At 40.7% G+C, this 12,335-nt stretch overlaps 1 protein-coding gene across 1 annotated transcript in view; it reads left to right on the top strand.

Annotated features, from left to right (window-relative positions):
- Window positions 1-11,548, top strand: part of LOC119598916 (guanine nucleotide-binding protein G(s) subunit alpha) — a gene marked incomplete in the record, with an annotated part of 56,171 nt that extends 44,623 nt beyond the window's left edge. Inside the window, 4 exon segments of the mRNA XM_037948627.1 lie at window positions 2,374-2,502; window positions 4,789-4,968; window positions 6,921-7,119; window positions 7,394-11,548. Of these exon segments, the coding sequence (XP_037804555.1) occupies window positions 2,374-2,502; window positions 4,789-4,968; window positions 6,921-7,119; window positions 7,394-7,540 (655 nt within the window).
- Between the last annotated feature and the right edge of the window lie 787 nt (window positions 11,549-12,335).

Here is a 12,335-nt window from a genome sequence, read left to right as displayed (position 1 = left end):
CATCACAAAAAACAAATATTAATTTTATAACATATACATATAAATCTATTATATATATAATACAGAAACACTTTATATATAATATATACATATACATATCATACTATCATAACAATATTCCACCTAACATATAAGTATTTAGATATATACGTATATAGATATATACGTATATAGATATATACATATATAGATATATACATATATAGATATATCCACATATAGATATATCCACATATAGATATATCCACATATAGATATATCCACATATAGATATATCCACATATAGATATATCCACATATAGATATATCATATTATAGATATTACAAAATATTCATATATATATTTTATAATATACTATCATATATAAAATATATATTTTAAAACATATACATATATATATATAATATATATATATATTATATATTATTTATATATTAATACATATCTATACATATACATATCTAACATATACATATATATACATATACATATAATACAATATATATATATAAAATATATTATATATTTTTTATTATTTAATATATAGCTTATATATATATTAATATATATTATTATAAAAATATAATTATATATATAAATTTATATATATAATATACATATATATATATATATATATGATATATATATATTTTTATAAAATATAATTTTATATATTTATATATATTTTAGATAAAATATTAATTATTTTAATATATATATATATAATAATATATATATATATATATATAATTATATACATACATCATAAACATCTAATAAACATACATACATAAAACAACATACATACTAATACATACATACATACATATATATATTATATATAATTTTATATAATGTTATATATAAATATATATTATATATAATTTTAATATATATATTATATATAATATATAAAAATTTTTCCTGAATTCCGTCAATTACATTTAATATTTTGTTATAGTTTTTTCATTTCTTTGTCATTTTATTGTCGTCATTATCATTATTATTGTTATGATCATGAGTAACTTTCTTATTAGTACCATATTTAGTATCTTTATGATCACCATTATTATTATCATTATTATCATTTTATCATTATTATTATTTTCATGTTCTCAGTATCATGGTTATCATTATCATTATCATTATCATTATCATTATCATTATCATTATCATTTTTATCACCCCTCCCCCCATCTCCCTCCGTTTTAGGAGAACATTGGAATGAAAGGCAGAGGGTAAGGGGAGGGGAGGGGTGAACACGGAACAGGTGTTTGACGAGCAGAACAAATTTAGCCGCACAACACCTGTCTTAAAAAACCTTTTGGGGGTGTGTGTGTGTTGGTGTGTGTGTTTTGTGTGTGTGTTGGTTTTTGTGTGGTGTGTGGTTGTGTGTGTGTGTGTGGTGTGTGGTGTGTGGTTTGTGTTTGTGTTTGTTTTTTTTTGTTTTATTTGTAATTTGTTTTGTTTTTTTTTTTTTTTTTGTAGAAAAAAGTAAGAGAATGTTTGTATTAGGAGGGGGGAGAGGGGGAGGGAGGGGGGAGAGGGAGAGAGCCACCCCAACCCCCTCCCCCCCTCTTCTCCTCCACCACCGCCACCGCCACCGCCACTTTGCCCTTGGACAGTTTCGTGTGTGTACTGTATGTCAAAGGGTGGCAGTTGACTCAGCTCCCCCCCCCTCCCCGTCTGCCTTCTGCCCCCCCCCTGCCCCTCATACGTCAAGGATGTGAATCTTACCAATTTTTTTTACAGACGTATAAAATTAGTATTTTTCTTTTAAGTGATGGGGGGGGGGGTAATTATTATTATCATTATTATTATTATTGGCTGTCTTGTTTTATTGTTATTACTTCCATAGTTGTATATCTAGTTATTATTGTTGTTGTTATTGTTATTGTCATCATGGTTATTATGATATTATGGTTATTGATGTTATTGTTATTTATATTATTGTATTCTGACCATTCATCATCGTTATCGCTTCATCTCTTATTAGTGGTATTCATTTTATCTCTTTTTTTTTTTTTCTCTCTTCTCTCTCTCTCTCTCTCTCTCTCTCTCTCTCTCTCTCTCTCTCTCTCTCTCTCTCTCTCTCTCTCTCTCTCTCTCTCTCTCTCTCTCTCTTTCTCTTTCTCTTTCTTTCTCATTCTCTCATTCTCTCTCTCTCTCTCTGTCCACCATTCATTCCTTATTTATCCCTCGTATTTCAACACGATTGTATCTTTCATTATATCTCACCACGATCATATCTTTGATTCTCTCATTATATCTCACCGCGATTGTATCTCATAATACCACGATCATCTCTTTATCTCCCATTATATCTCAGCAGGATCGTCTCCTTACTGATTGCCTCCGTCTCTCCCCCGCAGTTTCCTCGACCGCGTACACATAGTCCGGCAGAACGACTACACCCCGACGGAACAGGATATTCTCCGGTGTCGAGTCCTCACCCTAGGCATTTTTGAGACAAGATTTCAAGTAGATAAAGTTAATTTCCAGTGAGTATGCTTGGTGGTTGTTGTTGTTGGGGGGGGGGGGAGTGGGAGGTGAGGGGCGTATGATGGGGGGTAAGTGTGGGTGTTTTTCTCTCTCACTCTCTTTTTGTCTCTGGAGGTCTGGTTCTCCATCGTCTCTCTCTCTCTCTCTCTCTCTCTCTCTTCTCTCCTCTCTCTCTCCTTCTCTCTCACCCCTCTCTCATTCTCTCTCTCTCTCTCTCCTCTCTCCCCCTCCCTCCTCCTCCCTCCCCTCTCCTCCCTCTCGCTCTCGCTTCCTTCTCCTCTCTCTCCCTCCCTTCTCCTCCTCTCCTCTCCTCCTCTCCTCTCTCTCTCCTCTCGCTCTCGCTCCGCTCTCGCTCTCTCTCTCGCTCTCTCTCTCCCTCCTCCTCTCGCTCTCTCTCTCTCTCTCTCGCTCTCTCGCTCTCTCTCTCTCTCTCTCTCTCTCTCTCTCTCTCTCTCTCTCTCTCTCTCTCTCTCTCTCTCTCTTTCTCTCTTTCTCCTTCTTTCTCTCTCTCTCTCTCTCTCCCCCTCCCCCTCCCCCCTCCTCTCCCCCCTTTCTTCCTCCCTCCCTCCCTCCCTCTCCCCCTTTCTTCCTCCCTTTCTTCCTCCCTCCCTCTCCCCTTTCTTCTCCTTTCTTCCTCCCTCCCTCTCCCCCTTTCTTCCTCCTTTCTTCCTCCCTCCCTCCCCCTTTCTTCTCCCTTTCTTCCTCCCTCCCTCTCCCCTTCTCTTCCTCCCTTTCTTCCTCCCTCCCTCTCCCCCTTTCTTCCTCCCTTTCTTCCTCCCTCCTCTCCCCCTTTCTTCCTCCCTCCCTCTCCCCCTTTCTTCCTCCCTCCCCCCTCCCCCTTTCTTCCTCCCTCCCTCCCTCCCTCTTTCTTCCCCTTCTCCATCTCCCCCACCCTCTTCTCTCGTCGTAACTAAAAGTTGACCTTGAGATCACCCCTCCCTCTCCCCCTCCCTCTTCCCAACCCCCTCCCATCCATTCCCCTACATTCATTGAACACGTGTTCAGTAGGAAACTTGTATAGCTATCTATATATACATTCACCTGGACATAACTTACATTTGGATATCCACATCCATTTAAACATTCACATTCACATCCACTTAAACATCCACAGCCACATAACACTTAATCAGTCAAATCCACAGACTCATGGATATACAGATGCACAGCTTTGATATACACATGTAAATTTATGTACACATTGCATTCTTTTGGACTACATAACTTTGACATATACATACACATACACATACACTTTGACATATACATTCACATACACATACTCATACACATGCTCAGATATACACATACACATACACTTGGATGCACACATACACTTGGACCACACACACTCAGATGCACACATGTACTCGGACGCACACATTCACTTGGACACACTCATGCACTTGATCTTACACATACAAATACACTCAGATATGCACATACACATACACATACAATCAGACGCACACATGCACTCGGACGCACACATGCACTCGGACGCACACATGCACTCGGACGCACACATGCACTCGGACGCACACATGCACTCGGACGCACACATGCACTCGGACGCACACATGCACTCGGACGCACACATGCACTCGGACGCACACATGCACTCTATCGCACACATGCACTCTATCGCACACATCCACTCGGACGCACACATCCACTCAGGCATACACATAAACGTGCACAAAAATCCAGACACACATTCACATCACTTGGGCATGCACACAGACTGACCAACCCTCAAACATACACGTACACTCAAACATAAACATACACCCAAAAATACATAAGCAAATAACCTTGGATATACACATAAGCCTACACATGCAAATACAATTGAACATACACATACACTTTGACAGACAAATCTATATGCACACGGACATACACATGCAAATTCATGTTCAATTTTGCTTATATTGTTTGTGATTATTGTGATTACATTATCCTCCTCCTGTTTCATTATCATCTCTTACTCCTATTTCTTTTCTGAGTGTTAGGCAGATAGATTTTTTTCTGCATGTCTGTTGTTTATTTTTTCTCTCTCTTTTTTCAGTATATGTATTTTTTCCTTTTCTTTTTCCCTTTTCTTTTCCCATTTCTTTGTCTTGCTGTATATTCTTTTGATTGTGCATATTTTCTTACTCCTATTTTTATTTTTGTTTGTTGCATTAATATTGTTTAAGAATGATTACTGTTATTATGATTATCATCATTGTTAGTATATAGTTTATCCTTAGTAACGCTAACCCCATTCCCCCCACCCACAGTATGTTCGACGTGGGCGGTCAACGCGATGAGAGGCGGAAGTGGATCCAATGTTTCAATGACGTCACGGCCATCATCTTCGTCACCGCTTGCTCCTCTTATAACATGGTCCTTCGGGAAGACCCCAGTCAAAACCGGCTGCGGGAGTCATTAGATCTCTTCAAAAGTATATGGAACAACAGGTGAGGAAGAGGGTTTTGAGTTTGATCGCTTTTGTTTGGGGAGAGGGGGTATTGGGGGCAATAATTGGTGTGGGGATGGGAGGAGGAGGCGGAGGTCATCTTGTAGGGGGGTAGGGGGGAGGGAGTGGGAGTCTGGGGCGTAGACGAGAGGAAGAACTAGTCTCCCTCATAGGGGTCCTCCATTCTCACTCTTTCCCTCGGGGTTATCTTGGCCGAGTGCGTCTCAGTTAGTGTACCACCCCTGGATAGTACAGTGTGGTGCGACAGAAGGATCTCTCTTTGGAATATTGTGTTGGTTCGGTCCTTTTGGTTTGATTTCGGTCGGGGAGGGATGCCTGTTCAGTAGTTCTTGGCTTCCCCCTTTTTCTTTTTTCTTTTTTGTTGTTATTGTTGGTATTGTATTGGCTCTTTGTAGGAGGGCTTGCTCATGTGGGTCGTCGTTGTCCTAGGGTTGATGGGGGTTCACTGGCTTGGGCTGAGCTCGAGACAAGAAAATTGGGAGGTGAGGAGGCAAGGGGCTGGGTTCTGTGGTCATGGGGATCCATTATTGATTTGTAACGTGGTCTCTTTATTTTAGCTTATTTGTTCTTAAAATTTTTCTTACGATTGTTTTTATTTATTTTATTTATTTTTATTTTTAATTTTTTTGGGGGGGGGAGAAGGGGTTATTGGGCACTTGTATTTGATCAAATATTAATGTTATTAAAGAAAAAAAAAAAAAAAAATGGAGATACATAGTATTATTATTATTATTTTTAAAATATTTATTCAATATGTAAGACGATTGGAGTGTTTTTTTTTTTTCTTTCATTTGAATAATTATTTTCTCACATGGTTATTCATTATTGATTTTAAATTTGAAGACAGATGATTGTACACATTGACAGCAGTTTCATGGGTTCAGTGCACACTTTTCTAATCTCCCCTTTGGTGGCTTAATGATTGAACTGTATTTAGCAGTCAGATTTTTTTTTTCTCTTGTTTCTGCAAATGTGACATTGTGATATTTAATCATTATAATGATAGTAATAGTAATAATAATAATTATGATAATAATAATGATAATGATGGTGATAATAATAATGATAATAATAATGATAATAATAATAATAATAATAATAATAATAATAATATTAATGATAATGATAGTAATAAACAATAACAATAAGCATGTTAGATGTTATTTAACATTCATTTTGATTTTTTTCTGTTATATTCATTAGTGTATATGGCTTATGAGTTGTGATGAGCTGTAGTTCACCTGACACAAAATTTCAGTTATTTGCAACTCTTAATGCAACTAATACATTAATACAACATAGTTTGTATTGAGAACAATGGTGTAAGGTTTGTGGCAGAGTTGCTGAAGATGTAAAATAATGGCAAGGCTAAGTAAGGGCTGAGGACTGACAAGCCCTAGAACATCCCACCCACCTCCCTTTCAATATGACCAGCACATGTGTTTCTGATTTTGAAAATCACTTTACCCAACTAACCATGCTAAGTTTGACATAATAATATGTTATAATATTAACACAATAATATGCAAAAAGACTGGAGAAGAATGTTTTAAAACAAATTTTACCAGCAGTGCTGCTAGGCCCCGTTTTAAATGTGGCATCACAAAACTTCACAACCTGCAAACACATTAGTTACTTTGTGTGTGGTTGTTCCCTGAACAAATAATAGAATGATTCTATGATGATATGATTGTGTGATAAGATTTTGTTCTCAAAAAGTGTGTTTGTAAAAGAATTGCATGCATTGAGCAGTAAATGCAGTGTATATTTTATCATACGCTCATTATAAACACAAAGGCTGCCCATACAACAGTTAATAAGAAGAGCTTGTTATAAATACCACACACATACATACATCGTACACTCAGACACATACAGGATATATTTAAGTCCTTCTCAGGGAGGGTCTCTCTTACTTTGGCTTTCTCCCAGGTGGCTACGCACAATCAGCATCATCCTGTTTCTAAACAAGCAAGACCTCCTGGCCGAGAAGATCCGGGCTGGGAGGAGCAGGTTAGAAGATTCTTTCCCTGACTTTGCTCGGTATCAGACCCCACTCGATGCTACCGTGGAACCAGGAGAAGATCCAGAGGTGGTGCGCGCAAAGTACTTCATCAGGGATGAATTTCTAGTGAGTCTTCTTTTCATTTCAGTTCAATGTTTTTCATTGTTTTGAGAACAGAGTTGAGTTTTGTTGTGAATATGGCATTGGAAATTGCTTTAGGTCATGTATTCAATGTTTTTGTTTTTTTCACGTATTTTATTATCTTTTATTTATTTATTTACTGAAATGTATTATCTTTTTCCCCCCAGAATTTAACTTACTAATGAAAATAGTAATAAATAACTTAAAATATTAAGAGAGAAAAAAAACAAAAATAAAGCCCTTTTCCTCCCATTTGCAGAGGATAAGCACGGCAAGTGGTGATGGCAAGCATTATTGCTACCCTCACTTCACATGCGCCGTGGACACGGAAAACATCCGCCGAGTGTTCAATGACTGCAGGGACATAATACAAAGGATGCACCTCAGACAATATGAACTTTTGTGATGGCCAGTAGGTGTGGGTACTGCGGGCGGCAACAGTATAGCTCCGTGCGAGCGAGCGAGGCAGGCAGGCTGGGTGGAATGGGGCGGGGGATCCGGGAGGACGGAGTGACCCTCCCCGTCTAGTCTCCTCAGAGGATGGTTCTCGCTCCCTCAGGACTTCCTCCCCCCCTCTTCGCCCGCGAAAGCTTTTCCTGCGCCTCAAGCGTGGCACAACATCAACTTTCCTCAACCCAGTTTTTGGTTTAGGTCCTCGTTTTGTTTTCTTACAAAAAATAAAATAAAAAAAGATATGAACGCTACAATGTGATTGTAGATATAGATCAATGGTATCCCCTCCCCTGCCCCCTGCCCCCACCCTTGCCCCTGTCCTTTTCCCCTTGTCCCCCCTTCCTCACCCACTCCCTTCACCCCCAAATATGGAAGATCTCTACATATTCATGAAATAAATCTTCTCTTGCTCTGTCTCTCCTGGATGTGCGCAGTGGCTGCCCCAAGCCACTGCTCCACAGAACTCTCTTGTGATGCAAATTCAAGCTCAAAATCTTTCTCAACTTCTTAACCACGGAGTACTGACTGCTTCACAGTACTCCGTGGTCAAGTTTCTCCCACTCTCACTTCCCCCCCTCTTTTCTCTCGGAAACATTATGGCCTCTCCTCTGAGCGATTAGCGGAACTCTCCTTTTTCCCCGTGATAGATATCGATACCTTGGATGATGAAACTGGGATACTTTTACATGGACATACAACAGAATTGTTCCAAACGTAGACTACTTAGCGCGTGATGTATCCTTGTCAAGCATATTCACCCCCCCCCCCCCCCTCCTCCAGCCCCTGTTCTACCTTTGCTCCCTGCCCCTTCCTCTCCCCCACCCCCCTCCCTTCCCCCAATCATCGGACTACCTTTGCCGTTTATTATTTTTTTCCCCACAGATCTAGTTTCCACCACAATGCCACATTGGACTCCTAGCCCCCCTTTTCAGTCCCTCCTTCCTCCCCCTCTTTCTCTATGTCCCCTACTCCCTTTGCCTCTTCTGCCCCCCCCCCCCCCCTCCCCCCAAGCCCACTTGGATCTACTGTATGTGCCCTGTTTTCCACTCCCCCCTCCCCCTCCTTCTCCCCCTCCCCCTTTCCCAGTTTAGCAACTGCCCAACTCTTCAAAGTTAGGAGTATTGTCAATTGATTGTGTGCAAAATTAAAAAAAAAAAATCTCTCTTGATTTAGAAGTCTTGTTTCACAAAAAATAAAAAACCTTAAAAAAAAAAAAAAAAAAAAAAAAAATGTTCTGTCTCATGCTTTTGGTGTCCATATTTTTTGCTAATTTTATAAATATATATAATATAATAATATAATATAATATATATATATATTATGTTGGTGGTATGTGAGCCTATATTTATGTCGGAGGGCGTGGAGTGAGCTCAAAGTCTTCGCCCTGTCAGTCTGTCGTAGGCATGGCAATTTTATGAGTTTTTATCTATTTCTATTTATTTTATCTGTCAAACACACCAGAGAACTGCTTTTGTGACTCTTTGCTTTTGTGGAAGAAATCTCAATTAGAAGGAATTTATTTTGTACTTTTTTAATTTATTAAGTAATAAGTGCAACCAAGTAGACTGGTGATAATTATTTGTGTAGACGTGAATGTGTTTTTAAAGACCCACCAAATTGTGCTATAACAACTGAGTTATGGATCAGTTTTTGCAACCAAAAATTTTTTTTTCTCCCTCCCCCAAGCTTTACAAATTTCACTACTGAGTAGTCTTTAAAAAAAAGAAAAAAAATAATAAAAATAAAAACTTGTGTTTCAACTGCTGGCACCTCTCTCTTCTGACCCTCAAGAGGCATGTTTACATCCAGTTTTCTTTGGTTCCAGTTCTTGCCGTGAGGCCACTCAGATCTTGACCAAACTCGGAAAGGAGCGGCCATTTCATGCTAACTTTCTGATTATTTGTTTTATTTGGTCTTTTGGTTTGTCTGTTCTTTATCATTGTTATTACTCCAATGAATGTTTTTTCTCTTCATTTATATTACAATTGTTGTATTTTGGTCTGCATTGCGTTGGGTGACAGGAAGGCGAGAGGTGCTGGCATACAGGAGGGCGTGAATGAACCCCCCTCCCCCTAGCAGTGAGGAGTGGGAGCCCAACCGGTCGCTGCGTGCCTTGGTTGCCTCACTCGGTTCCAGGCAGCAACAGCGGCCTTGGCCTGGGCTCTCAATCCTCCACGCGATGTGCACGCTGTATTGGCCAGCAGTGCATTGGCGGATGGCAGCGAAGGAGGCTGTCTTTGCTGTGCTGAATGTAGGAGTTACGGAAATGAAAATGAGTAATATACATCTGTCAAATGGTGACAAGTGAAAGATTTTTTTTTCTTTTTTCATGTATCTTCTTATTTTAATCCTTTTAATTTCCTTGTCTTTTTTCATGTTTTCCTGTGTAGGATGAGGATGTCTGAACAACTTTGTGGGAAAAAGAAGTTTACTTGAAAAGTGCCAATATTGTACCCTAGGCTGAGAGCATAGGTGTAGCGGTGAGTTTGACGCACCAATTGTGTGAGTTTGGGCGGTGGTGTTGGACGGCACCGGGTGGTGGTGTTGTCGCAGGGTTGGTGCCGTGAGTCACTGTGGTCAGTCTAGTTGGTGGCTGGGGGGAGGGAGCCAGGGCCCCCCGTGCTCCCTGGAGCCCATGGCCCCTCCCAAACCGCCAGCCATTCCGCAACATGATAGCCGTGGTAATATTGGATTGTGGTTCTGAAGCCTGCTGGGCTACCCACAACCACATCAATATCGTTTACCACGCACCTTAGTTAGGTGGCTACCGCTGTGGTCCCTCTACTTTGCCTGTACAAATCCCTTGTTTAGTCTGCCCCCAGGGCATAAACACCAGCTTGTGTTTTATGTTAGAGGCTTGTGTAGTGCGCCTAGAACACCAGATTGGTTTAGCTGCGCTTCAGTCCCAAATAGTCTCCAGGGAGCATCCCCCCCTCCCACCACCTCCACCTGCCCCTCCTCCCTTTGAGCTCCGCCCCTTCCTAGGGATCCCGTTCTCCTGGCCTGCTCTCCATGCCACGTTGCCTCTGCTGGCATCCCATGGCTGTCTCCCTGCCATGCTGCCCCTTCTAGCTCTGCCCACTCTATTCCCTACAGCCCCTCCTCCTGGTACCCCTCCCTCCCCCTCCCTTTGTCCCCCCGGCCCCCGAGAAACCCTGCCGTGAACCCCCTCCCCGAGTCCCCAAGCCCTTTCTGGTTAGCAGGTAATGTTAATGGCCTCCTTGGCTGATAACCCCCTGCGACGTCCCACCCGTAGAGACCAAGCCCAAACTGGTAGCCAACTCAGGCGGGAGGGAAATTCTGCTCGGAACTTGCCCCCCCAGCTTGATCCTTCTATCGTCACAATCCTCCCCGTGTAGTTATAACCTATTAAAAAAGTGTTACAGAAAATTAGAATACCTGATTTTATGTAATTGAATGTGTTTAGTTAATGTATACCAGCTCTGTGTATTGCTTTGTATCATGGCTAAAGTGTAGGCATACCTCTGGTTTAACAGTGAAGCAACAAGATCAGCTGCAGGAGTGGTGTGGGTGCGGGGCCAGTCGTCCTCCCTTTCCGACCCCTTCCCCGGGGGCTGCGGCCTGGCACGCGTCAGGCCCCTTGGTCGGCTGTCCCCCTTGGGTCGAGGTGCCGCTTTTGGAGGTGCAGGGGCTCCGCACACCCCGGGGGCTGCCCGTGGGCTGCCAACTTGTCTCGTCTCCCAGTGTTGGTGGCCCACTCACCCCCAGCTGCCCCCGCAGGTAAGCCCGCCCCTGCACCCCCACTCATGCACACCCACCGCGCCCGCACCACCATAACACGTGGAAGCGGTTACTCGGATCCTGGGTTAACATTACTATCCTAGCACGTCAAATATATATTTCAGAAGTATATTTCAGATGAATTTATTCAAATGCTGCGTAATGGTCACTGTAAATTGTGTAATTGTGAATAAATTTACAATGTCTTATTTACAAGAAGCCTTTGAGTTTTCATTTTCCCTTATCAAATTGAATTTTGTTGTATCCAAAGAAAACTGATTGATTGCAAGATCTGCAATAAGATATTAATATTTCATACAAATAATGCTAAAATATAATAGAGTAAAACCAATATCATTAGGTTATTTTGGTAAATCCTATATTATTGTTTGTAAAAGAATTATTTTCCACCAAGTTAATGAACATTTTTGCTATCTGGTATATTAGAGTTTCTCAAAGATCTGTTTCGATTGGATCATAGACATGAGAAAAAAGAAAACATAATGGAGCATGAAACATGCCAGTCCTATAATCTCTGAAGAAGAAATTTCTTTGAATTTAAAAAAGTTTTTTTTTTTTCTGAAAAAATTAAATTTAAAAGACATTTCAATTTGAAAAACAGGGTGGGGTTGCATAGCACTACGATGAAACAATGGCAAAAAAGGTAAAACTCGGGTTGATGATTAGGATAAGTGGACAGAAGGGGATGAAGAAGAGACGGGAAAAGGAAAGAGGGAGAAGAAAAGGCCATGCAAGATTATTCGAGGCAAGGGCTGATGTCCAAGGCAGAGGTGATGCCCTACATTGGGCTTCAGTTTCCGTCTCCTAAGCCCGCCACGACGATGAGCAAGGGATTGGGGTTAAACTGATAACTTCGTTTGTCACCCTCAACTTATGAAATGCACCAAATTCTAGTGAATGTTGACAAGTTAGATTTGACAACTGGAATATTATTCGTATATGAATGCATTAAGGATTTTACGTGCCAGTGTCTTTGCCTTCTAATG

Source organism: Penaeus monodon, chromosome 42 (assembly GCF_015228065.2).
Source record: "Penaeus monodon isolate SGIC_2016 chromosome 42, NSTDA_Pmon_1, whole genome shotgun sequence".
Taxonomy (NCBI): Eukaryota; Metazoa; Arthropoda; class Malacostraca; order Decapoda; family Penaeidae; genus Penaeus; species Penaeus monodon.
Note: the sequence above shows the minus strand (reverse complement) of the source record. Positions and strands in the feature narration are given on the sequence as shown.